General features: G+C 37.1%; 1 protein-coding gene across 2 annotated transcripts in view; it reads right to left on the bottom strand.

Annotated features, from left to right (window-relative positions):
- USP33 (ubiquitin specific peptidase 33) overlaps positions 1–21,673 on the bottom strand; it is a 71,097-nt gene that overhangs the window by 23,472 nt on the left and 25,952 nt on the right. For both annotated transcript variants that reach the window (XM_082613378.1, XM_082613377.1), the window contains exons 2-10: positions 12,903–13,034; positions 12,643–12,696; positions 12,153–12,215; positions 10,872–11,024; positions 8,199–8,301; positions 7,382–7,451; positions 5,544–5,657; positions 3,174–3,252; positions 1,627–2,038 (exon numbers count right to left, since the gene is read on the bottom strand). In XM_082613378.1, coding sequence (XP_082469504.1) covers positions 1,627–2,038; positions 3,174–3,252; positions 5,544–5,657; positions 7,382–7,451; positions 8,199–8,301; positions 10,872–11,024; positions 12,153–12,215; positions 12,643–12,696; positions 12,903–12,983 — 1,129 coding nt within the window. In that variant the 5' untranslated portion in view covers positions 12,984–13,034. The remainder of the gene's footprint in view (positions 1–1,626; positions 2,039–3,173; positions 3,253–5,543; positions 5,658–7,381; positions 7,452–8,198; positions 8,302–10,871; positions 11,025–12,152; positions 12,216–12,642; positions 12,697–12,902; positions 13,035–21,673) is intronic.

A 21,673-nucleotide genomic window follows, 5' to 3' on the forward strand; every position in this document is an offset into this window, starting at 1 on the left:
TATAAAAGGAAATAAAACCCTCTGTCAGAAAAAAACACCTTTTTTGGAATTAAATTATGAATCAAGAAAATATAAGCTCTATGAGAGCTATCTTGATTTGCTGTTGGATTCCTAGTACATAACATATATTCCAGGGCAAGAGACTGCTCAAAAAGTATTTGAGTGAAGAAAAGAGAATTGTACATAACAGACCCTGAAACAGAATGATTTCAGGGATTTTTCCAGATAATGCAAAATAAATGACTTTTATTACTTTCACAGAGGCATTTCTCATTATCCCAACCATGACTAAAAGCAGACTGCATAATATTGGGGGAAGAAAGAGGAGGAGACTTGCTCTAGCCTTTCAGAAGGGAATAAAGTTAATATCATCTAGGTCAGGGATTGGCAAATGTTTCCTGTAAAAGACCAGATAGTAAATATTTTAGGTTTTGCGTGTCATATATGGTCTTTGTCACATTTTTCAATCAGAAGATGTAAAAGCTCAGATCCCTGATCCAGGTCATCAATTAGTTACTAATTGTAAGAATAAACTTGCTATGGAACAATAAAGAACCAGTATGTCAAGTAATCAGGCTTAATCAGGCTTTTGATGAGGAAAGGCTAGATAGCAGATGGCTAAGTCTTTCAATACTGAAATTTCACATATCTATTGACTAAACAACTTCTAATCACATTTAAACTTCTAAACATGACATCAGTATAATCAAGGAGCCTAACACGTTTTCCTGACTAGAAGGCATTTATGCACTGCACATGGGTGAACCACAAGTATTCCTGTGGTTAAGGAAATATCCTTCTCCTCCAGAAAAAATGTGGGGTTCAAAAACGTAAGTAAATTGTTTAGTAGTTCCTACTCTTCAGTAATTACAAAAGATAAATTTTTTATGTTCCTTGTCTGCCACTTACTTTAAGATCAGAGAATCTGAACCTCTGATGGTTTAATTTTATGTGCTTTGGAGAATTAAATACCACATTAAGCTAACACAAGTTAACCCTAGAAGAAATAAATGTAAAATGCAAAGCAACCTAGCTCAACTATCTTTCATTTGGCCATTGCTCTTTCCCAAAGGAACAATGACATGTACTACGGTATAATCTATCGTAACAGGGTTCATTATAGTTAATTAAATTCCTATGCCAAACATACACCAAGTATTTCGTAGCTGATATGACTCCAATGACAGCAATCTAAATCTAACAGTCTACAATTTGGATTATTTTGCTATTTTGCAGATCTCAACCGAATCTGCTTTAAATGACATTAACTTAACACTCACATGCAAATAGTACTAAACTCTACTAGTTAGAAAGCCCAAAAGTAACATCTATTTAATACCCTCTTTCTTTCAATTAGTATGGTTGAACTATAATGTCATATACTACACACAAAATATCAAGCTAAAGCTATTAATTATTCTATTTCATTTTTATTATGCTAAATATAAACTGTGAACATTAACATGTAAATTAGAAATGTGTTCTAAAGTCACATGTCAGACTAATTCCGCTCTCCCCCAAATCAGAAGATGGTAAAATTACAAATATCATCTTAAATATAAACACATCTTGCACCCTTTGTCTAAAAATGAAACACTATCATTTGCAAATTATAAAAATTGTCACCTGAAGCTCTGCTGTGTATTTGCACTTTGACAGTCTCCTGATTGTTCAAGTCAACTGTTTCAGACACAGAGTCTCTATCTAATTCTCCTTCAGAATTCGCTTTATTAATCTTATTGCACATCTTCTCTTTTTGCCAATCTTTTGACATTTCTGAATTATTTTCATCATCCTGAATTAACATTGTTGTTTCATTATTATCTTCAGAAAAGCTTCTAGACGCATTTTCATTTTCGGCTTTATCACTGCTGCTACAAGATTCACAAGACTGAAAATCTGCATCTGATTGGCTCTTGTCTTCCTCTATGGTCTCCTCAGTCATTAGAGTTTGAGGATCCTCTTCTACTTCCATGACCTGTTCTTTCAGTTCTTCATGAAGCAGATCCATTAAACATCGAAGGAATTCTTGAGCATCCTAATATATAAGCAACATAAATATTACCATTTCATTAAAAATACATGTATGTAGAAATGAGAAAATATACAAAATGTGGTTAGCAACTGATTTCTAAATGTGTAGCATTATACTAAGGAAATACAACTTTGTAGACATAAGGCATTGGAGGGATAGGAAGCACTAAGTTCTAAAAAGTTATGTAAATAAAACAAAAGGAATTAAAAAACTGAACATGTATTTCAATTAAAACTAAAAAAAACAATAAACAACAGCAACAGAAAGCTGAAGATGATCTGGAGGTCAGCTTTAGTACTGCTGTTATTTTAGAGAACTTGAGTAAGGATTTGCCTCATCTGACAATAAGAATTCAGAGAGATATCCTGAATTCAAGTATAAGTTTGGCTTAAAACTAAAGCTTTATCTAATTTTGCACTGTATCTCAAAAATCCTTGATCAACCTAGAATGTTTATTGAAAATACAAATTCGTAGGCCCCAACTTATGTCTACCAAGTCTCTGTGATCCAGGAATTTGCAACAGAAAAAGTTAACAGAGAACAGGTATTGTTTTGAAAAAGAAACACATGTGAGGACCAGGTATTAACATGAAAAACGTTATATAAAGTACAATAATTGAAACTGCCATTGGTATCAATCCAAAAACTTACAGGTCAATGAAACAGATTAGAAAGCCCAGAAACAGACCTTATTATATATTAACAAATTAATAAAGAAGAAACTTTTAAAACCAGATAAGAAAATTCTTAAATCTGTAGTTTCGTAAAATTTGTTAGCTGTTTGCGAAAAATTAAATTTGGATTATGTTGTAATGTGAAATAAATGACACATGTCTAAAGAATTTTTTTAATTAAATCATAAAATACAGAAAATACAGGTAAAATCTATCTCTGGATGTGGAACTTTTCAAAGCTAAAAGCGCTAGAATATACTGACATATTTAAACACCCCAAAATTTAAAATTTCTAGAAAAATATGAAATTAAGAGAAATGTGGAAAAATGTAAGCCAAAAATATGATATGGGGTTATTATTCTTAGAATTGCAAATGAGTATATAATAGCATAATGCATACATAATAGCATTTTGCAAATGTATTAAAGATTAATATTATGAATAAAAAGCAATAAAGACGTACCTGCTGAGAATACCCCCGAAATGTTGGATTTACAGTTTTAATTCCTTGAAACAGATTAGTAGGCACAACAAATCCTGGCCTGAGGAAGAAAACATTTTTAGGAAGAAATCTGTGATTTTTAGTTTTTATTTTAGAAATGAGCAATCAGGGACTTCCCTGATGGTCCAGTGGTTGAGAATCCACTTTCCAACACAGGGGACACGGGTTTGATCCCTGGTCAGGGAACTAAGATCCCACATGCCCCGGGGCAACTAAGTCCGCGCTCCAAAACTAAGGAGCCCGCGTGCCACAACTAAAGAGCCTGCATGCCGCAACTACAGAGTCCAAGTGCTCTGGAGCCCATGCAACACAACTAAAGAGCCTATGTGGTACAACTACTGAGCCCGCACACTCTGGAGCCTGCGTGCCACAAGTAGAGAGAACCCGTGTGGGCAATAAAGACCTGACACAGCCAAAAATAAATAAATAAATATTTTTTTAAAAAAGAAACAAACAATCAAAAATTCAAAGAGTTAAACTGAAAAGTATTTGTGTTTCAAAAAATCATTCAAAATTGCCCAGTACTGGGACTTCCCTGGTGGTCCAGTGGCTGAGACTCCACACTCCCAATGCAAGGGGCCCAGGTTTGATCCCTGGTCAGAGAACTAGATCCCACATGCTGCAACTAAGACCCGGCACAGCCAAATAAACAAATAAAATAAATAAATATTTTTTAAAAAAAGAGGGCGTGTGTGGTGGTGGTGGGACGAATTGGGAGATTGGGGTTGACATATATACACTAATATGTATAAAATAGATAAGTAATAAGAACCTGCTGTATAAAAAAATAAATAAAATAAAATTTTAAAATTAAAAAAATATATATATATACAGGGACTTCCCTGGTGGCGCAGTGGTTAAGAATCTGCCTGTCAATGCAGGGGACATGGGTTTGAGCCCTGGTCCAGGAAGATCCCACATGCCATGGAGCAACTAAGCCCGTGTGCCGCAACTACTGAGCCTGTGCTCTAGAGCCCACGAGCCACAACTACTGAGGCCCGCGCGCCTAGAGCCTGTGCTCCGCAACAAAAGGAGCCACCACAGTGAGAAGCCGCACACCGCAACGAAGAGTAGCCCCTGCTCACCACAACTAGAGAAAGCTCGTGCACAGCAATGAAGACCCAACATAGCCAAAATAAAATTGATGAATTAATTAAAAAAAAAAAGATAAAAAGACTGCCCCTTCGTTTAAAAAAGAAAACACAGTGAGAAAAAAAAGAGAAAAAAAACAAAAACAAACAAAAAGTGCCCAGTATTATGCTTCACAGGTTCATCAAAATAGCTTATTTTTGATATTTAAGCTATGTAATTTATTGTTCTCCTCCCTAATGAAATGATTATGCTCTACTATATGATTTTTCAAAAAATACTTCTAATTACTTAAAATAATATTTTAATTACTTAAAATTCTTGGGATAAGTATATCTAGTACACTATCTAAATAAAAATTTTAAACCAGCCATCAAATACTCATGCAAACAAAAATGAAAAGTAAACCAGATGCAAGATTTAATCACTTAAAATTCTGTACTATAACACTTCTGAAGTTTAGTAAACTTCCAAGAATATTAAGTTTATAGTTTTAGGGCAAAGAAGCTTAAACATAGCAGTTAAGGATTAGTTCTAGCTATGCAGTAAGGAACTTAGAGACATTAGAACCCTTGGCAGCAACGGGTAATACTCAATAGGGATAAATGACAAGAGAGAATTCTGTCTCTTGAATATTAGAAATGTGAATGACATATACCTTCACATTCCAAAATAATTCATTGAAACAATCTTTTCCTAGCATACTGAAATGACAGTAATAACAAATTTTTAACTCAAGAGATACTCTTTAGTAGGGAGTCAAATATCTCAAAGAAAACTGAAGCACTTAGGAATATAAGAACATGAAAGCTTTGGTGATTGTTTTCTTAGGAGAAAGGCTGGGCAGTTCTTAGGAACCATTAAATGCAACTTTCTGAATAGTTCTAATACAAAATATTACAGCAAACAATTATTTTTCTAATGCTACACTTAGAGCAAATAAACATAAGCAGAAAAATAAACATTCATATATGCCTCTATGGTCTGATTTTAGCATTGTGAGAATGCCTACTCCTGAATTAAAAATCAAAAGTGTCAGTAACAGCAGCTTTAACAGTTCAACATTTTATCTCCAGTCCAGATATTTCATTTGGATGTTCATTTTCAAATATAACATGCCCAAAACTGAATGTCTCAAATTTGTCTACTTTTTATAGCTCTATAAATGCACCTGCAAATGTTTAATATTTATGATGTTCATTTAAAAATATAATAATGAAAATAAACATATTAAGTACATACCTGCTTTTATGCCACAGCTCTGTCATCAGTTTGAGATAACTTTTACAAATAGCTGGTTTCTTATCTGTTCGGGCTAGTCCTCCACAATGTAGAAAAAATTGTGTCAAAGGTGGGCTAGTTTAAAAAAAAGATGTTAAAAAAAAAAGTTAGAGTGCAGTCACAGCTTAATACTCATTGACTTCTAGTCATTCAATGAATTGACAGCACATAGAGCCCTGTATCTGTTACTTCTTTGCTCCCTTTTACAGCTTCACATTCTTTCCTTCATTATCTTGCTCGACCCATCAAATCAGATTTGACCCACCACATCAGAGTCCTCAATGCTGCCAAATCCAGTAAACACCTTTCATTTCCCCCTTAGCAGCATTTGTCACAGGTGGTTTACCCTCTTCTCTTAACCAATGTAATGCACTTTTTTACTTTTCTTCTTGACCTCTCTGGTAACTCTTTTCCCTCTATTGTTTTTTCTGCTCTTACCAGGTATCTATCAGGGTTCCTCAGGACTTGATCCTATGACTTTTCATCTCTTCCCTGGGTGATCATCTGCAGAACATTCCATACTGCACCTACCTACTTTACAGGACTATAATTAAGAAAAAAAACCTAATTGCTTTATTAGAGACTTTCCACCTACAGAAAAATATAAAGTATTTTCCTAGGACCTCTGAACTAAAAGTGATTTGAGGAATTAATTAGTTCAAGCTCCTCATTTTCTAGATGTAAAAACAAATAACTTCCTCAAAGACATACAACCACCTAGGGTCTGAGCCAGGACCAGCAGTCTTAGGAAACTATAGGCATGGTCAAAGCAACCCCATTGGGACAACAATGGATTATGTCCCAACTCAGTTTCTTGCCTACTCTACCTTAAGAGTTACTCAGCAAGAAAGAGGAAATAACTTTTTCAGGAATATTTACATATTTAGGCTTTAGTTAATCCAGATAATTTTTTAAGTGGGGGCATTTCAGAAAAGGGGGGGAGGCAGCACTATGTGTTGAGAGGGGTGAGGGAAGAGGTACAGCAAGGATTTAATGGGATCCTGTTGGCTAGGGGAATTGAATATAATTGTCACCTTTTTCCCATATTACTATTAATGTATATTTTTCTTTTCTCTTCTCACTCCTTTTTTCTGAGTGTACTACAGCAGCATGGTTTTCTGCTCCAAGAGTAACTCTATTATTTTTTTTTAATAATTTTATTTTATTTATTTATTTTTGGCTGCACTGGGTCTTTGTTGCTGTGCATGGGCTTTCTCTCGTTGCAGTGAATGGGGCTACTCTTCGTTGCAGTGTGCGGGCTTCTCACTGAGGTGGCTTCCCTTGTTGCGGAGCACAGGCTCTAGCCTCGCAGGCTTCAGTAGCTGCGGCACATGCGCAGGCTCAGTAGTTGTGGCTCATGGGCTCTGGAGCACAGGCTCAGTAGTTGTGGTACACAGGCTCAGTAGTTGTGGCGCATGGGCTTAGTTGCTCCATGGCATGTGGGATCTTCCCAGACCAGGGATCAAACCCGTGTCCCCTGCCTTGGCAGGTGGATTCCTAACCACTGCACCAACAGGGAAGTCCTCCAAGAGTAACTTTAAAAAACTATACTGGGCTTCCCTGGTGGCGCAGTGGTTGAGAGTCCGCCTGCCGATGCAGGGGACACGGGTTCATGCCCCAGTCTGGGAAGATCCCACATGCCGTGGAGCGGCTGGGCCCGTGAGCCATGGCCGCTGAGCCTGTGCATCTGGAGCCTGTGCTCCGCAACGGGAGAGGCCACAACAGTGAGAGGCCCGCGTACCGCAAAAAAAACAAAAACAAAAAAAAACTATACTAACAAAATTAATTTCTCTACTTACCAATTGGAAAGAGCCTGCAAAGCAGCATTCATATAACAAGTATTTCCAATATTTTTCAAACCTGTAAGACCTATTAGGAAAAATTATAAGTTATGTCATCATTCAATAATGCAATGACTCAATTTTATGAGTGTTCGCTGAATATGTAACTAGGTAATTATTATGGTTCCCAAGCTATGTTAAGGAAATACAAAATACATTATAGGAATACAAACAGCAACTTGAATAACTCAAAGAGGTCAGACTTACACCAAAGTGTTAATATTCAGAAAATTATTTAAATATATCCTTAAAGGGTTAAGATTCCCTTACATCAACTATAAAACAGAAAAGTCTGTACTAAACTATACAGATAGTTTATACTAACAACTGTGGGCTTTAGTAAAGTGATGCCAGAGAAACGAAGCATCAAAGTTGTCAGTTTGCTTTTTCACAGATACAATTTTACTAGGTCAAATTTCAGAATTTTTTTTTAAATACAATTACTTTATTGATTTCTTACAATCAAATACTGCCAACTAACATTACTTCCACTCATGCATCATTAAAAACAAAAGGATATTTCCTTGGTATTTTCAAGTTATGCATAATACAATAAATAAACAAAAAAAAGTTAGAACTTAAAAATGTACCCTGATTATGTAAACTGATAATTTTTTTAAAAAAGCATAAGCATAACCAATAATCTGATTCTTAGAATTTTTTTTTGTAATTATCTTCTGATCATCTCTAGATTTTGAAATTTTCACATGATACAATTTCCTAAAGAAATGGACAGTAGCATACAAAGGAGTGTTATACAGGAGAATTATTTTACCTCTTGCCTTAAGTTCATCTTCTTCTTCCACTTCTATGTCCAGATCATCAAATACAGCAACCAGAGGAGTTTTTAATGTTGTGTTACTGGGTATTTTAAAATCCTTGATAACAGAAAAGATAGCAGGCTTGAACAAATCCTTAGGTCAAAATTTTTTTTTAATTTGTTCGCAGCTTATCTCTAGACTTCTACAATCTCTCCTGATACTTGTTACTAAAGTTATTTTGCATCCTTTTATGCGTATGAAATAGTTTTAAATATTTTTTAAAATTCCAATATTAATTCCTGAGAATTGGATTAACTCAAGAGGTTGCAACTGGTGACTTGGTCAAATGTTAGTCCACAGTGTTTTTAAAAAAAGGACAAAAACTGAAACAAAAGCAAAACTTTGAACTAATATTTTAAAAATTGGGTGAGCTCACATAAAAATCAAATTCTGCAAGTTCTCTTCTAATAGCAGAAGATCAAAGTACACCGAACCCATTTAGCAACCATCAGTGGGAGGAGGAAACTCAACAGCAGAATGTACTTGGCACGTGCTCTGGTTCTCCAACTTATTACAGCTTATTTCTCTTCTTCAAGGCATGCATATATGTACTTATACCCACCCACTTTATACATTTACTTTACCTTCCTGGAATCTGTAGATACTAGATATTTGGGTAGGCCCCACATTCTCACTTTGGTGTATTGAAATACAGAGAAGTAGAGCAGCTTTAAAAAAAATCATTCAGGGCTTCCCTGGTGGCACAGTGGTTGAGAGTCCGCCTACCAATGCAGGGGACACGGGTTCGTGCCCCGGTCCGGGAGGATCCCACATGCTGCCGCGGAGCGGCTGGGCCCGTGAGCCATGGCCGCTGAGCCTGCGCATCCGGAGCCTGTGCTCCACAACGGGAGAGGCCACAATAGTGAGAGGCCCGTGTACCGCAAAAAAAAAAAATCATTCAAAATCTTTCCTCCTACAAAATTGTTTGAAAAATCTTAATGACATTTGAATGGTTTCCAATACTGTTATTCTATAATTAATGTTCTGATGAACTGGGTTCATACAGCCTGTAAATTTTATACTGCTAAAAAAATCTGTACAAATAACTTTTTTTTTCTTCTGAGTAATTTCTTCAACAATGGGATCATCAGGAAGTTGTATGAAATTAAAGTCATGCCTTTTATGTGTTATAAATATAACTCACCAGAAAATTATTTACAAGCTATCAGAAAAGTATCAGTATACTTATTCAACCAGATTCAGCATTCACTAAGAGTTTGCAATCATAATCTATTTGGGCAGAAATGGCAGATAGCTGTTTTAACTTACTTTTCTTTAGTCACCGATGATTATTTTCTTGATGTGTTTTAATTTGTATTTCTTTCTTTTCCTTTTTTTTTTTTTTTTTTTCCCGGACCGGGGCACGAACCTGCGTCCCCTGCATCGGCAGGCGGACTCTCAACCTCTGCGCCACCAGGGAAGCCCTAATTTGTATTTCTTCTTTGTGAACTATCTGTACTTATTCTTTAGATTATTATAAATTGTTATCAGTTCCTCATGTGATTAAACTTTTAATTACCACATTTTTGTTAATAGTGTTAGAGGGTTCAGGCAAACTTATTTTCAAACTACCATGGCATTCAAAAAAAACCAAAAAACACGTTTTTGAATGATAAATAGGTATCAGTAGGAGAAACAGTAATGATGGTAACTTATGAACTAGAGTTATTCAACTATGAAACTAGAAATGCAACAAGTATACCTTGTCTAAAATCTAGTCACTTTAAGTTATATAATGTGTAAGGCAAGCAAATTTACTCTCACAAATATCTACCATCAGAATGTGATACAAAGATACAACACAAAAAAATCTTAAGAACTGGTATCAAAGAACACAATTATAGAAATACAATGTGATTTCTATAACACAGAAGGAAAAAACTCACTGATGTGTTAATTAAACCATACAGACCAAATGATGATAGGACGTCAACTATTCTTATTTTTTTCATTCCTTTTCCTATTTTTTCTTTCTTTTTTTTTTTTGGCCACGCCGTGTGGCAGGTGGGATCTTAGTTCCCCAACTAGGGATAGAACCCGTGCGCCCTGCAGTGGAAGCGTGGAGTCTTACCCACTGGAGGGCAGGGAAATCCCTCCCTTTCCTATTTTTTTATATGACTAGAAAAGTCTCAATATTAAGTGACCAATCTTTGCAAGCTTACCCATCTTTTGTAACCAAACACTGATGTTAAGCTTTAATGTATTCTATCTCGTTTTCAATAAATTAGTAAAATGTTTACAGTAATATACATGGGAGTGAAGCAGGGAGGGAAATGAGGAAAAGAGAGCTGAATTAGGGCCTATCAAAGAAGGCCCATCACCTCTCCTAGAATCAGACTGACTAGAAAAAGAAACACTATTTAAACCAGCTGTTTTTTTAAGTTTTTAAAACACATCAGGTGCTTTTCCATCTTCAGACAGGTGTGGGCTTCAATTTCACTCTAATCCATCACTCTACAAAAGAACAAAGGCCAGCTTCGGTGTTTCATTTGAGGAAAAAAGGCACATTATGGAAATTTTTTAAAGTACAAGTGAAGTAGGGCTCTTAGATTTCAGCTACATGACAAATTCTGAAATTATTACCTGAAAATATTTGATATTTTAATTACACAGATTTAGATTATTACCTGGACACTATTTTCTTGTGTTTGGTGAAGTGGTTTTACATGAGGTAATGAAGGCTGAGTTCCTAATTTTCTATCCAAAAATACTTCTTTGCTGCAAGCATAACACCATACTCGAAGAGTGGTAAGGTTCACAGTTAAATAATGCTTTGTCTCCTGTATAATTTCATGTGAGAGAGAGAAGAGGAGCCAAAATTATAGCTGAAAACCTTTCAGAGGTCATAGAAGATAAACTGCTGGCCTTTGATGAATAACAGTATACTCAAAAGAGAAAATTTAAACTGGAGCACCAAAAAACCATTTTTTAGATAAATTGCTAATGCATAGTGAATAATAACAATATCTAAGCCTACTCCAAAAGTATTCTATTGTCATTTTTCACCACTATTCATTATAAAGATAAACACAAGAGTTATTATAAGACTATGCTTTTCAGTTAGCAAGTAATTATAATACAAGAAAATTGACAATAGCACAGTTAACTGTTCCAGGAGATCAGAATGGCAAAAGAATATAAATGACATGAATCAAAGCACAAAACAGCTCAAGCGAAAGTGAATATGATCTTGGATATATGAAACTCCAGCCCTTCTCAACTAGAGTTTTGCAAGAGGATAATGCCCTATAGACAATGATCTGAGTAACTATTTTCTCAATTCTCCCAAGAATGGTACATAGTACCACCATTCTAGGTGCACCAAAGAGAAGTAAATTAACTATGTACCATGATGCCTGAGAGCCTTAATTAATTCTCTTGAGGAACTGGTTGAGAACAGTTAATGCTGTAGAGATAAATATGAACAAGACACTTCATTCTCAAGAAAATGTATAGTTTAGAATGGGAGCTCTATCTAATCTGTAAAAGAAGCATGCCAGAATTACACACAAGCACCAAACAACCAGGGTGACGTAGAAACGGGACTCCAGTAAGGAGGATGTAGAGAAAAAGGTATATGAGTTGAGACTTGAAGTCAGTCAGGCCCTGGCATAGCCTAGGCTTCTATTCTTGACTTCAACTTACATATCCTACTAATATCTTCAGCTACCACCTCCATACATCTAGAGGTACGTTTCTTAAATCACTACTCTCTTAATTACAACCTCTTTCTAATATTGATCTTAGCAATTCCCCTCCCCACCTTTTTATAAGCTAAGATTTAACTCACTTATTAAAAAAAAAAAAGAAAAATGGACAAAATTTACAACTTAATGCTGTATTTGCTTTCCCTTTCCTTCAGGCTCTCTTTAAAAAACATCTTGCACGAAATTTTTCTACATACATACCTGAGAATGTATGGTGCTATGATCTACTTGTGATTCACCACAGCCAACATATGAACATCTATTCTATAAATAATTATATAAAAAGGAAAATTAGGTATTTTATAACATGTAAGTTTAAAATAATAGCATTACAATTACATTTACAATGAAGTTCTGATCACATGGTTTAACAGAAAGATTAAATGACTTCCCAAGTCAGTTATTTTAACCAAAAGGTACTAGGCACAAAAGAATATAACCGGAATATTTCTAAGCTAAAAGATATGTCTCCACTAATAAAAGGTGAGGGTAAAATATTTTAGTGATTTACCGAACTCTGCAAAAAGCACTGTAAGTTAAAGCCCAAAGTTTAAAGTTTAATTTTATAATCGATAATGGTCTTCTTAATGTTCATTTATGAAGTCCTCTAAGTGTCAAAAAAAATCTTCTAGTTAACCTTATTCAGATATAAATTTTTATAACAAACTTTTGAGAAGAAACATACACATACCTCCAGACACGCCCAAAGGTTTGGTCCTCTGACTTTACAATCCTGACAAGAACCCTATGGAAGGAAAATCACACAGACAACATTACCATTACATAAATACAGCCAAATATATACATTCACTAATATCATATATAAAAAAATTGGACTCATGAACATAGAATATTGTAGTAATCTACAGAAAACACATATTTGGGAGAAAAACGAATATGATTTTTTAAAGGATTTTTTTTTAAAGGAAGAAAAAAAGCCCTCTTTCTTACATGAGATTTTTGTATTAAATCTTCTTTAGTTATTTCACCAACTGAATCCAAATGCGGACAATGACCTCGAAAAGCTGACATTTTGTTAGAAATGTTTTCCTGTTTCTCAAAGCTTTCCAAATGAGGTAATACCTACAGAAAAATTGACCAGAAAAATCAATTTTAAAAGTGCTAATATATTAAAAATTATTAAAAGACAAAACAAGACACGTACATGTTTATAAGTTTGCCCTACAAAAGTATATATTTTCAAATACATCTAGGGTACTTTCACAATTGAAGTTAATTTCAACATTGGAAGTTTCTCTACTAATAAATAATCATTTTATTAGAATTGATACCTATGAGTCAGTGTAAGTTTGTTTCTCCATTACTTTTGCTGCTTTTTCCCCCTTCTCCCATTTCACTTTTTAGAGGTAAATAAAAGGGAAAAAAATTCAGGTTATTCAATTTAAGTATTTTTATCCCCTCTTATTTTTCGTTTAAAAAGATTAACCCTTAGGCTAGAATTGGAATTGAAAAGAAAAAGAATTCAAATGGAAACCTTCATTTTCACACTAGCAACAGCCCACTGATGATATAAATGTAATAGTTTGGTATCCTAGCAATAAACCAGCATAGTCACTTTATATCAGAGTTTCTCAACCCTGGCACCACTGACACTTCAGGCCAGATAATTCTCTCTTGTGGAGGGTTGTCCTGTACATTGTAAGATATTTAGCAACATTTCTTCTTCTACCCACTAGATGCCAGAACACCCTCACTACTACCACTCCGAGCTCTGACAACCAATGTCATTAGATAGTGTAAAATTATGTCCTCTGGGGACAAAGTCATCCCAGGTTGAGAATCACATTATCATATGATTCTTCCAACAACACTGAGATAGGCACCATTATTATCTTCATCTGCATGTAAGGCTAATAAGAGAAGAAAACCTGAGTTCACATTGTTAACATAGGATTCAAACTAGGATTTGAATCCACCTGTGGTATCTCATGGGTAAGAGCCAAGGACTCTAAAGTCAAATAGACCTGAGGATACCAGTAAGTGCTGAATGTCGTACTCCTACCGTAAGGATTAAATGAGGTAGTACATGTCACATGTGTCGCGTGTGTATACTACACATACACGTAAAACTTTATTAGGCACTCTGCATCATCCCTTGAGGCTTTTTTATCTGACCAGTAAAGGTCTCAGACCTCCCTCCCCTATGAGACAACCAGTTTAAGACTGAGGTAGTTTCCCAAATCAATAAGTTTCCTAATATTCTTCAGGAGTTTCCTCAATTCCATTAAAGTAAACAGAAGGCAAAGTATTTTGCAATCCCAGTGAACTTAATTTCCTCCAAGACATCACAATGTACCGTAAAGTCACTAAATTTTATCTACCTGTACTTTAAATCTTATGAATCATAGAGCAAACTTATACACTGCATTCAATGCCCAGATTATCTTACGAATGGTTTAAGTGAGTGATTTCCAAGTAAACGTCTCAAGTCTAACTCAATTAAGGATTTCTAGGTCTTCTTTGGACTGTACATTCTACCCATCTATCTATCTATCTATCGGCTGTGTTGGGTCTTCGTTGCTGCACACGGGCTTTCTCTAGTTGCAGAGAGTGGGGGCTCTCTTCGTTGCGGTGCGCAAACTTCTCAATGCAGTGGCTTCTCTTATTGTGGAGCACGGGCTGTAGGCACGTGGGTTTCAATAGTTGCAGCACAGGAGCTCAGTAGTTGTGGCTTGTGGGCTCTAGAGCGCAAGCTCAGTAGCTATGGCGCACGGGCTTAGTTGCTCCGCAGCATGTGGGATCTTCCCAGACCAGGGATCGAACCCGTGTCCCCTGCACTAGCAGGCGGATTGTTAACCACTGCGCCACCAGGGGAAGTCCCAGATTGTACATTCTTAATAACAGGGCATTTCATGAACTTTCATTCATCTTTGGGGTTTGAGAACATTATTTGGGAAAAAGTTAAGAAACTTTCTAGGAAAGAATAAACAATTATAAATGTGCTGAAATATTAACACATTAGAAGACATATTAAATAAAAAGGTTCTATCAGATCAAATCAAATGATAAGTCCAATATTATACTGCAACCTACAAAATACAACAGGAATAACGCTGGGGTTGATATTGAATAAGTCATTATTTATAAATACCACATTACTATGTAATATTACATAAGCCATGCTCCTGACTTTCAGAGCATGAAGTTAAACTTAAAATAATTGTTAATATTTTCCATTTTTTATTTATGCAGGGAGGAGGGTTTCCCACCACCTCTCACTTCCTTTTGTAATTAGATATCTTTTCCCTCTTATCCAATTACTCCCACTTGCAACAATAATGGAGTGACACAGACCAGATTTACCCTCTCAAATAAGTAAGAAACCAGACCAAAAAATATAAAATAATGGTTTTCAGACACAGACACTGGACAACAGGCACTGCAGAATACTGATCCATAAGAAGATAAAAACAAGGTGACTGCCCCAACTTACTGCCTGGAGAGAATTTCCTTCTAGGCCACAGTACAGGTAGAAGAAAACCCAAACAGATTTTGGTGATCTCTCTAAGTTGAAGAGACAGAGTTGAAAATTCAGGGAGGCCAAGGTGAGTAACAGACAGTAAAGAACTGAATAGAGAGCAAGTGAACTCTGGAGATTCGTAAAGGGCTACCATTATGTTTTCAACCAGTACTGATGAGCATGTGCCTGTGATTAAACTACCCTAAGAAGGGGAAAGAACTACTGGAAAGGAGCAGGTAGAACAATTCTCAAAGCCAACCCAGGTCTGTCTGTGTTTCCACCAGCCAGAGTTGAAAGATTTCACAATACAGAGGGAACAAAATAGCATACTCAGAAGGGTATTGCCTTAGTATTGGGAAAAAATTATCCCTAGAAGAAAGACTACTTTGGTTCTGCCTTCAAAAAGTTCAAAAGAGAGCATTACAGGGTCAAACTGTTCCCAAGGAATTTAACTGTGTCCCAGAAAAAAAATGAAGAACATTTAAAGGAATGAAAACAACCAGCACCCAACAAGGTAAAAATCAAATGCCTGGCATCCAATCAAAAACTATAAGATATACAGGGGCTTCCCTGGAAGCACCGTGGTTAAGAATCTGCCTGCCAGTGCAGGGGACACAGGTTCGAGCCCTGGTCCGGGAAGATCCCACATGCCGTGGAGCAACTAAGACCGTGCACCACAACTACAGAGCCTGTGCTCTAGAGCCTGCAAGCCACAACTAATGAGCCCACGTGCCACAACTTCTGAAGCCCACACACCTAGAGCCCATGCTCCACAACAAGAGAAGCCACAACAATGAGAAGCCCGTGCACCACTACAAAGAGTAGTCCCCACTCGCCACAACTAGAGAAAGCCCGCGCACAGCAACAAAGACACAATGCAGCCAAAAATAAACAAATAAATAAATTAATTTTAAAAAATTATAAGATATACAATGAAGGAAAATCTGACCCTCAGTGGGGAAGAAAAACTAAGGGACCCAGACATAAGATAGATGATAGAATAAAGGATACAAATGATAAGGAGAGACATGAAAGATAGGAAAAAAAGAAAAAAGACCCAAATCAAGTATCTAGATGTTAAAAAAAAAAAAAAATCTGAGGTGAAAAATACAATGGATGAGATTAAGAGTAGATAAGACAAGGCAAAAGAATAATGAACTTGAAAACACAGCAAAAGAAACTATGGGGCTTCCCTGGTGGCGCAGTGGTTGGGAGTCCGCCTGCCAATGCCGGGGACATGGGTTCGTGCCCTGGTCCGGGAAGATCCCACATGCCGCAGAGCGGCTGGGCCCGGAGCCATGGCCGCTGAGCCTGCGCGTCCGGAGCCTGTGCTCCGCAACGGGAGAAGCCACAGCAGTGAGAGGCCCGCGTACCACAAAGGAAAACAAAAAACAAAAACAACAACAACAACAAAAAAGAAACTATGAGACACAAAGATGGAGAAAATTAAACAAGAGCCTCACTCAGCTAGATGGAAAAGTCTGAACAGGATGAAAACTAAAAAACCTACAAATTGAAGCAACACAAGATATAAGAACAAATAAAACCACAGCATATCAAAAACAAGTTGCTTAAAACCAGTAACAGGACAGACGTCTTAAAAGCAGCCCCAAAAGACCCATAATGTATACTAGAAACAACATAAGCTGGAAGGCAGAGGAGCAACATCTTTACAGTTTACTGAAGGAACGCTGTCAACCAAGAACTCCATAACTAGGAAAATATCTTTCAAAAACAAAGGCAAAATAAAGACTGCATTAGACATAATAAAGCTGAAAGAATTTATCACCAGCATACCTGCACTATAAAACCTGTAGGTATGCTTTAATAATTTTCCATATAAATCATACACAAATACAGATACAGAGATATACATGGCCATCTTTTTTGTCAATAATATTTTATTTTTTCAATAATATTTTAAAAGATATCCATTTATGTCAAAATTTTCATGGATACATATGAAATGCATTCACACATGGATGCATGCATTCAATCAATTCTTCTAATAATAGACTTCCACTTTGCTTCCATATTCTGCCACTAAAAAATCCATGTAAACATAATGGGTGGGCCATTATATTTGTATACATGGGCCAATTTATAAAAATAGATTTGACAATATTACTTTCCAAAAATGCTATAACAATTCACATTTCCATTCATAAGGGAATACCATTTTCTGCACATCAACACCATTTTCTATACTAGTAAAGGTATTACTGGCTTTCTTTTTTTTAACTGTTGTCATTTGATGGGTATGCTGTTATATTTCACTAGTATTTAATTTGCATTGCTTTGACGTGCCTGGCTAGCTCAGTCAGTGGAGCATGAGACTCTCTAATTTGCATTACCTTGACAACCTGTGAGACTGTCTTTTCATGAATTTTATAGCCTCCTAGATTTGTTATTTTATTTAATGGCTCTTTAAATCTTTGCCCTTTTTACAATTGGGTTGATAGCCTCTTCTTGTAAACAGAATCCTGTCTTCTATACTGCAATCATTTTTCAAACTTACTATTATCTATTAAGTTTTTAATTTTTAATTTTGATGAAATACACGTAAGTTTATCATCCTAACCATTTTTTTTTTTTTGCGGTACACAGGTCTCTCACTGTTGTGGCCTCCCCCGTTGCGGAGCACAGGCTCCAGACGCGCAGGCTCAGCGGCCATGGCTCACGGGCCTAGCCGCTCCGCGGCATGTGGGATCTTCCCGGACTGGGGCACGAACCCGTGTCCCCTGCATCGGCAGGCGGACTCTCAACCACTGCACCACCAGGGAAGCCCATCCTAACCATTTTTAAATGTACAGTTCAGTAGCATTAAGTATACTCACATTGTTGGGCAATCAATCTCCAGAACTCATCTCATCTTGCAAAAGTGAAACTCCACAGCATTACACAGCAACTCTCCATTCCCCCTCCCACCAACCACTGGCAACCACCATTTCACTTTTTGTCTCTACAAATTTGACTAGTCAGGGTACTTCGCAAGTGAAATAGAGTATTTTGTTTATGACTTATTGTACTTAGCATAATGTCCTCAAAGTTCATTGATTTTATAGCTTGGGCCAGAATTTCCTTCCTTTACCTGACTGAATAACATTCAATTGCGGTGATATCTCACTGTGGTTTTGATTTGCATTTTTGCAATTAGTAATGTTGAGCATCTTTTCATGTGCTTGTTAGGCATTTATTTATATACCTTCTTTGGAGAAAAGTCTATTCAAGTACTTCAGCCATTTTTTTAATTGAGTTGTTTGCTTTTTTGTTGTTGAGTTGTAGAAGTCCTTTATATACTCTGGATATTTAACTCCTTATCAGATACACGATTTGCAAATATTTTCACCCATTCCATAGGTGGCCTTTTCACTCTGTTGACTGTGCCCTTTGATGGACAGAAGTTTCTAACTGATATAATCCAAGTTATCTATTTACTTTTGTGACCTGTGCTTTTAGTGTCATATCCAGGAAGTCGCTGCCAAATCCAATGTCACAGTTCCCCCCTCTATGTTTTCTTCTAAGAGTTTTAGTTCTTATGTTTAGGACATTGACCCACTAAAGTCAATTTTTGTATGTTTGTGTAAGGTAGGGATCCAATGTCATATTTTTGCATATGGATATACAGTTTGCTCAATACCCTTTCTTGAAAAGACTGTTTTTTCTCCCACTGAATGGTCTTGGCACTCTTGGCAAAAAACATTTGACCAGGGGATACTTTACTAAGATGGTGAAGTAGGCAGACACTGAGCTCACCTCCTTCCACACACACACAAAAGTTACAACTATTTACAGAGCAACTATCTATGAGAATGACCTGAAGACTAGCAGAAAAGATTTTCCAGAACTAAAGATATGAAGAAGGAACCATGAAATAGATAGAAGGAGCAGAGATGCAATATAGTCAAGACCCACACGCCTGAGTAGGCAACCCACAAACAGGAGAATAATCACAATTGCAGGGAATTCCCTGGTGGTCCAGTGGTTAAGAATCCACCTTCCAGTGCAGGGGATGCAGGTTGGATCCCTGGTTGGGCAACTAAGACCACACGTGCTGCAAGGCAACTAAGCCTGTGCACCGCAACTACTGAGCCCACAAGCCACAAGTAAACTAGAGAGCCTGCACACCACAACTAGAGAGAAGCCCACGCACCACAATGAAGAGTCCACGTGCTGCAATGAAAGATCCTGTGTACCATAACTAAGACCAGACACAGCCAAAAATAAGGAAAATTTAAAAAGAAATCACTACTACAGAGTTTCTCCACAAGGAGTAAAGGTTCTGAGCCCCACAATGGGCTCTCCAGCCTGAGGGATACGCAAAGTGAAAATGAGCCCCCAGAATATCTAGCTCTGAAGGCCAGCAGGGCTTGAGTATGGGAAAGCTGGAGGTCTGCAGAAAACAAAACTCCACTCTTGACTGGCAACCTCTACAAGTGGCAGCACCTGGCAGCCAACCAGGCCAGGGGCCAGCCCCAGCCACTAGCACACCCACAGCAGTCAGTGCTGCCACAGCAGAAGACCCCACAGTTGCCCCTTATTTGATAAGGGATCAATATCCAAAATATAGAAAAAACTCACACAACCCAACATCAAAGATGCAAGCAACCTGATTTAAAAATGGGCATTTTAGGGCTTCCCTGGTGGCGCAGTGGTTGAGAGTCTGCCTGCCGATGCAGGGGACACGGGTTCGTGCCCCGGTCTGGGAAGATCCCACATGCCACAGAGCAGCTAGGCCCGTGAGCCATGGCCGCTGAGCCAGCGCGTCCGGAGCCTGTGCTCTGCAACGGGAGAGGCCACAACAGTGAGAGGCCCGCGTACCGCAAAAAAAAAAAAAAAAAAAAAAAAAAATGGGCATTTTAAATAGACATTTTCCATAAAAGACATACAGGTAGCTAACAGACACATGAAAAGATGCTCAGCATCACTAATCATCAGGCAAATGCAAATCAAAACTGCAATGAGATATCACCTCATACCTGTCAAAATGCCTATTATCAAAAAGACAACAAACAAGTGTTGGTGAGGATGTGGAGAAAAGGGAACCCTCATGCCCTGTTGGTGGGAATGAAAATTGGTACAGCCACTACGGGAAACACTATGGAAGTTTCTCAAAAAATTAAAAATAGAACTATCATATGATCCAGCTATTCCACTTCTGCATACTTTTCTGAAGAAGAAAAAAACACTAATTAAAAAACATACATGTGCATCCCTATGTTACTGCAATATTATTTACAACAGCCAAAATATGGAAACAACTTAAGTATCCATCAACAGATGAATGGATAAAAAAACATGTGGGGTGTATACGCACGCACACACACAAACACACACATATACACAAAATGGAATACTACTCAGCCATAAAAAAGAATGAAACCTTGCCATTTGTGACTACATGGATGGACCTAGAGGGTATTATACTAAGAGAAATAAGTCAAAATAAGAAAGACAAATACGTATACATGGAATCTAAAAAACAAAACAGAAACAGACACATAAACACAGAGAACAGGTGGCTGCCAAAGGGGAAGGGGTGGGGGCATGACAAGAAAAAAAAAATTAAAGTAACTGAGTGAGGTAATGAATGCTAACTAGCTTGACTGTGGTAAGTACTTTACAATGTATGTTTATATGAAACTGGCACATTGTACACCTTACATACAAAAATTTTTGCCAGGGGCTTCCCTGGTGGCACAGTGGTTGAGAGTCCGCCTGCCGATGCAGGCGACACAGGTTCGTGCCCCGGTCCAGGAAGACCCCACATGCCACGGAGCGGCTAGGTCCATGAGCCATGGCCGCTGAGCCTGCGCATCCGGAGCCTGTGCTCCGCAACGGGAGAGGCCACAACAGTGAGAGGCCCGTGTACCGCAAAAAAAAAAAAAAAAAAGCCTAAAAAAATTTTTGTCAATTATACCTCAATAAAGCTGAAAATAGATTTTCTTAAAATTTGGGCTCTATGCTATTCCATTGGTCTATATGCCTACCTTAGTGCCAAAACTATTATTAACTTTCTTATGGTATGCTTTATTATTAAAAGTTTGCATTTTTATAAAATCAGACAGATCTCATTCTATAATAGCATCTGAGTTTCCAATCTTAAGGTTTCCTTCACCCTAAATAATAGAGCTAAAGCTGTAGAATACACTTAAATTTTTTTTAACAAGGCTTTTAATCTATCTGGAGTTTATCTTAAGACAGGAATCCAATTTTATTTTCTTCCAGATGGGCAGACATT

Source organism: Mesoplodon mirus, assembly GCF_964341445.2.
Source record: "Mesoplodon mirus genome assembly, chromosome: 3".
In the NCBI taxonomy this organism is placed as follows: domain Eukaryota; kingdom Metazoa; phylum Chordata; class Mammalia; order Artiodactyla; family Ziphiidae; genus Mesoplodon; species Mesoplodon mirus.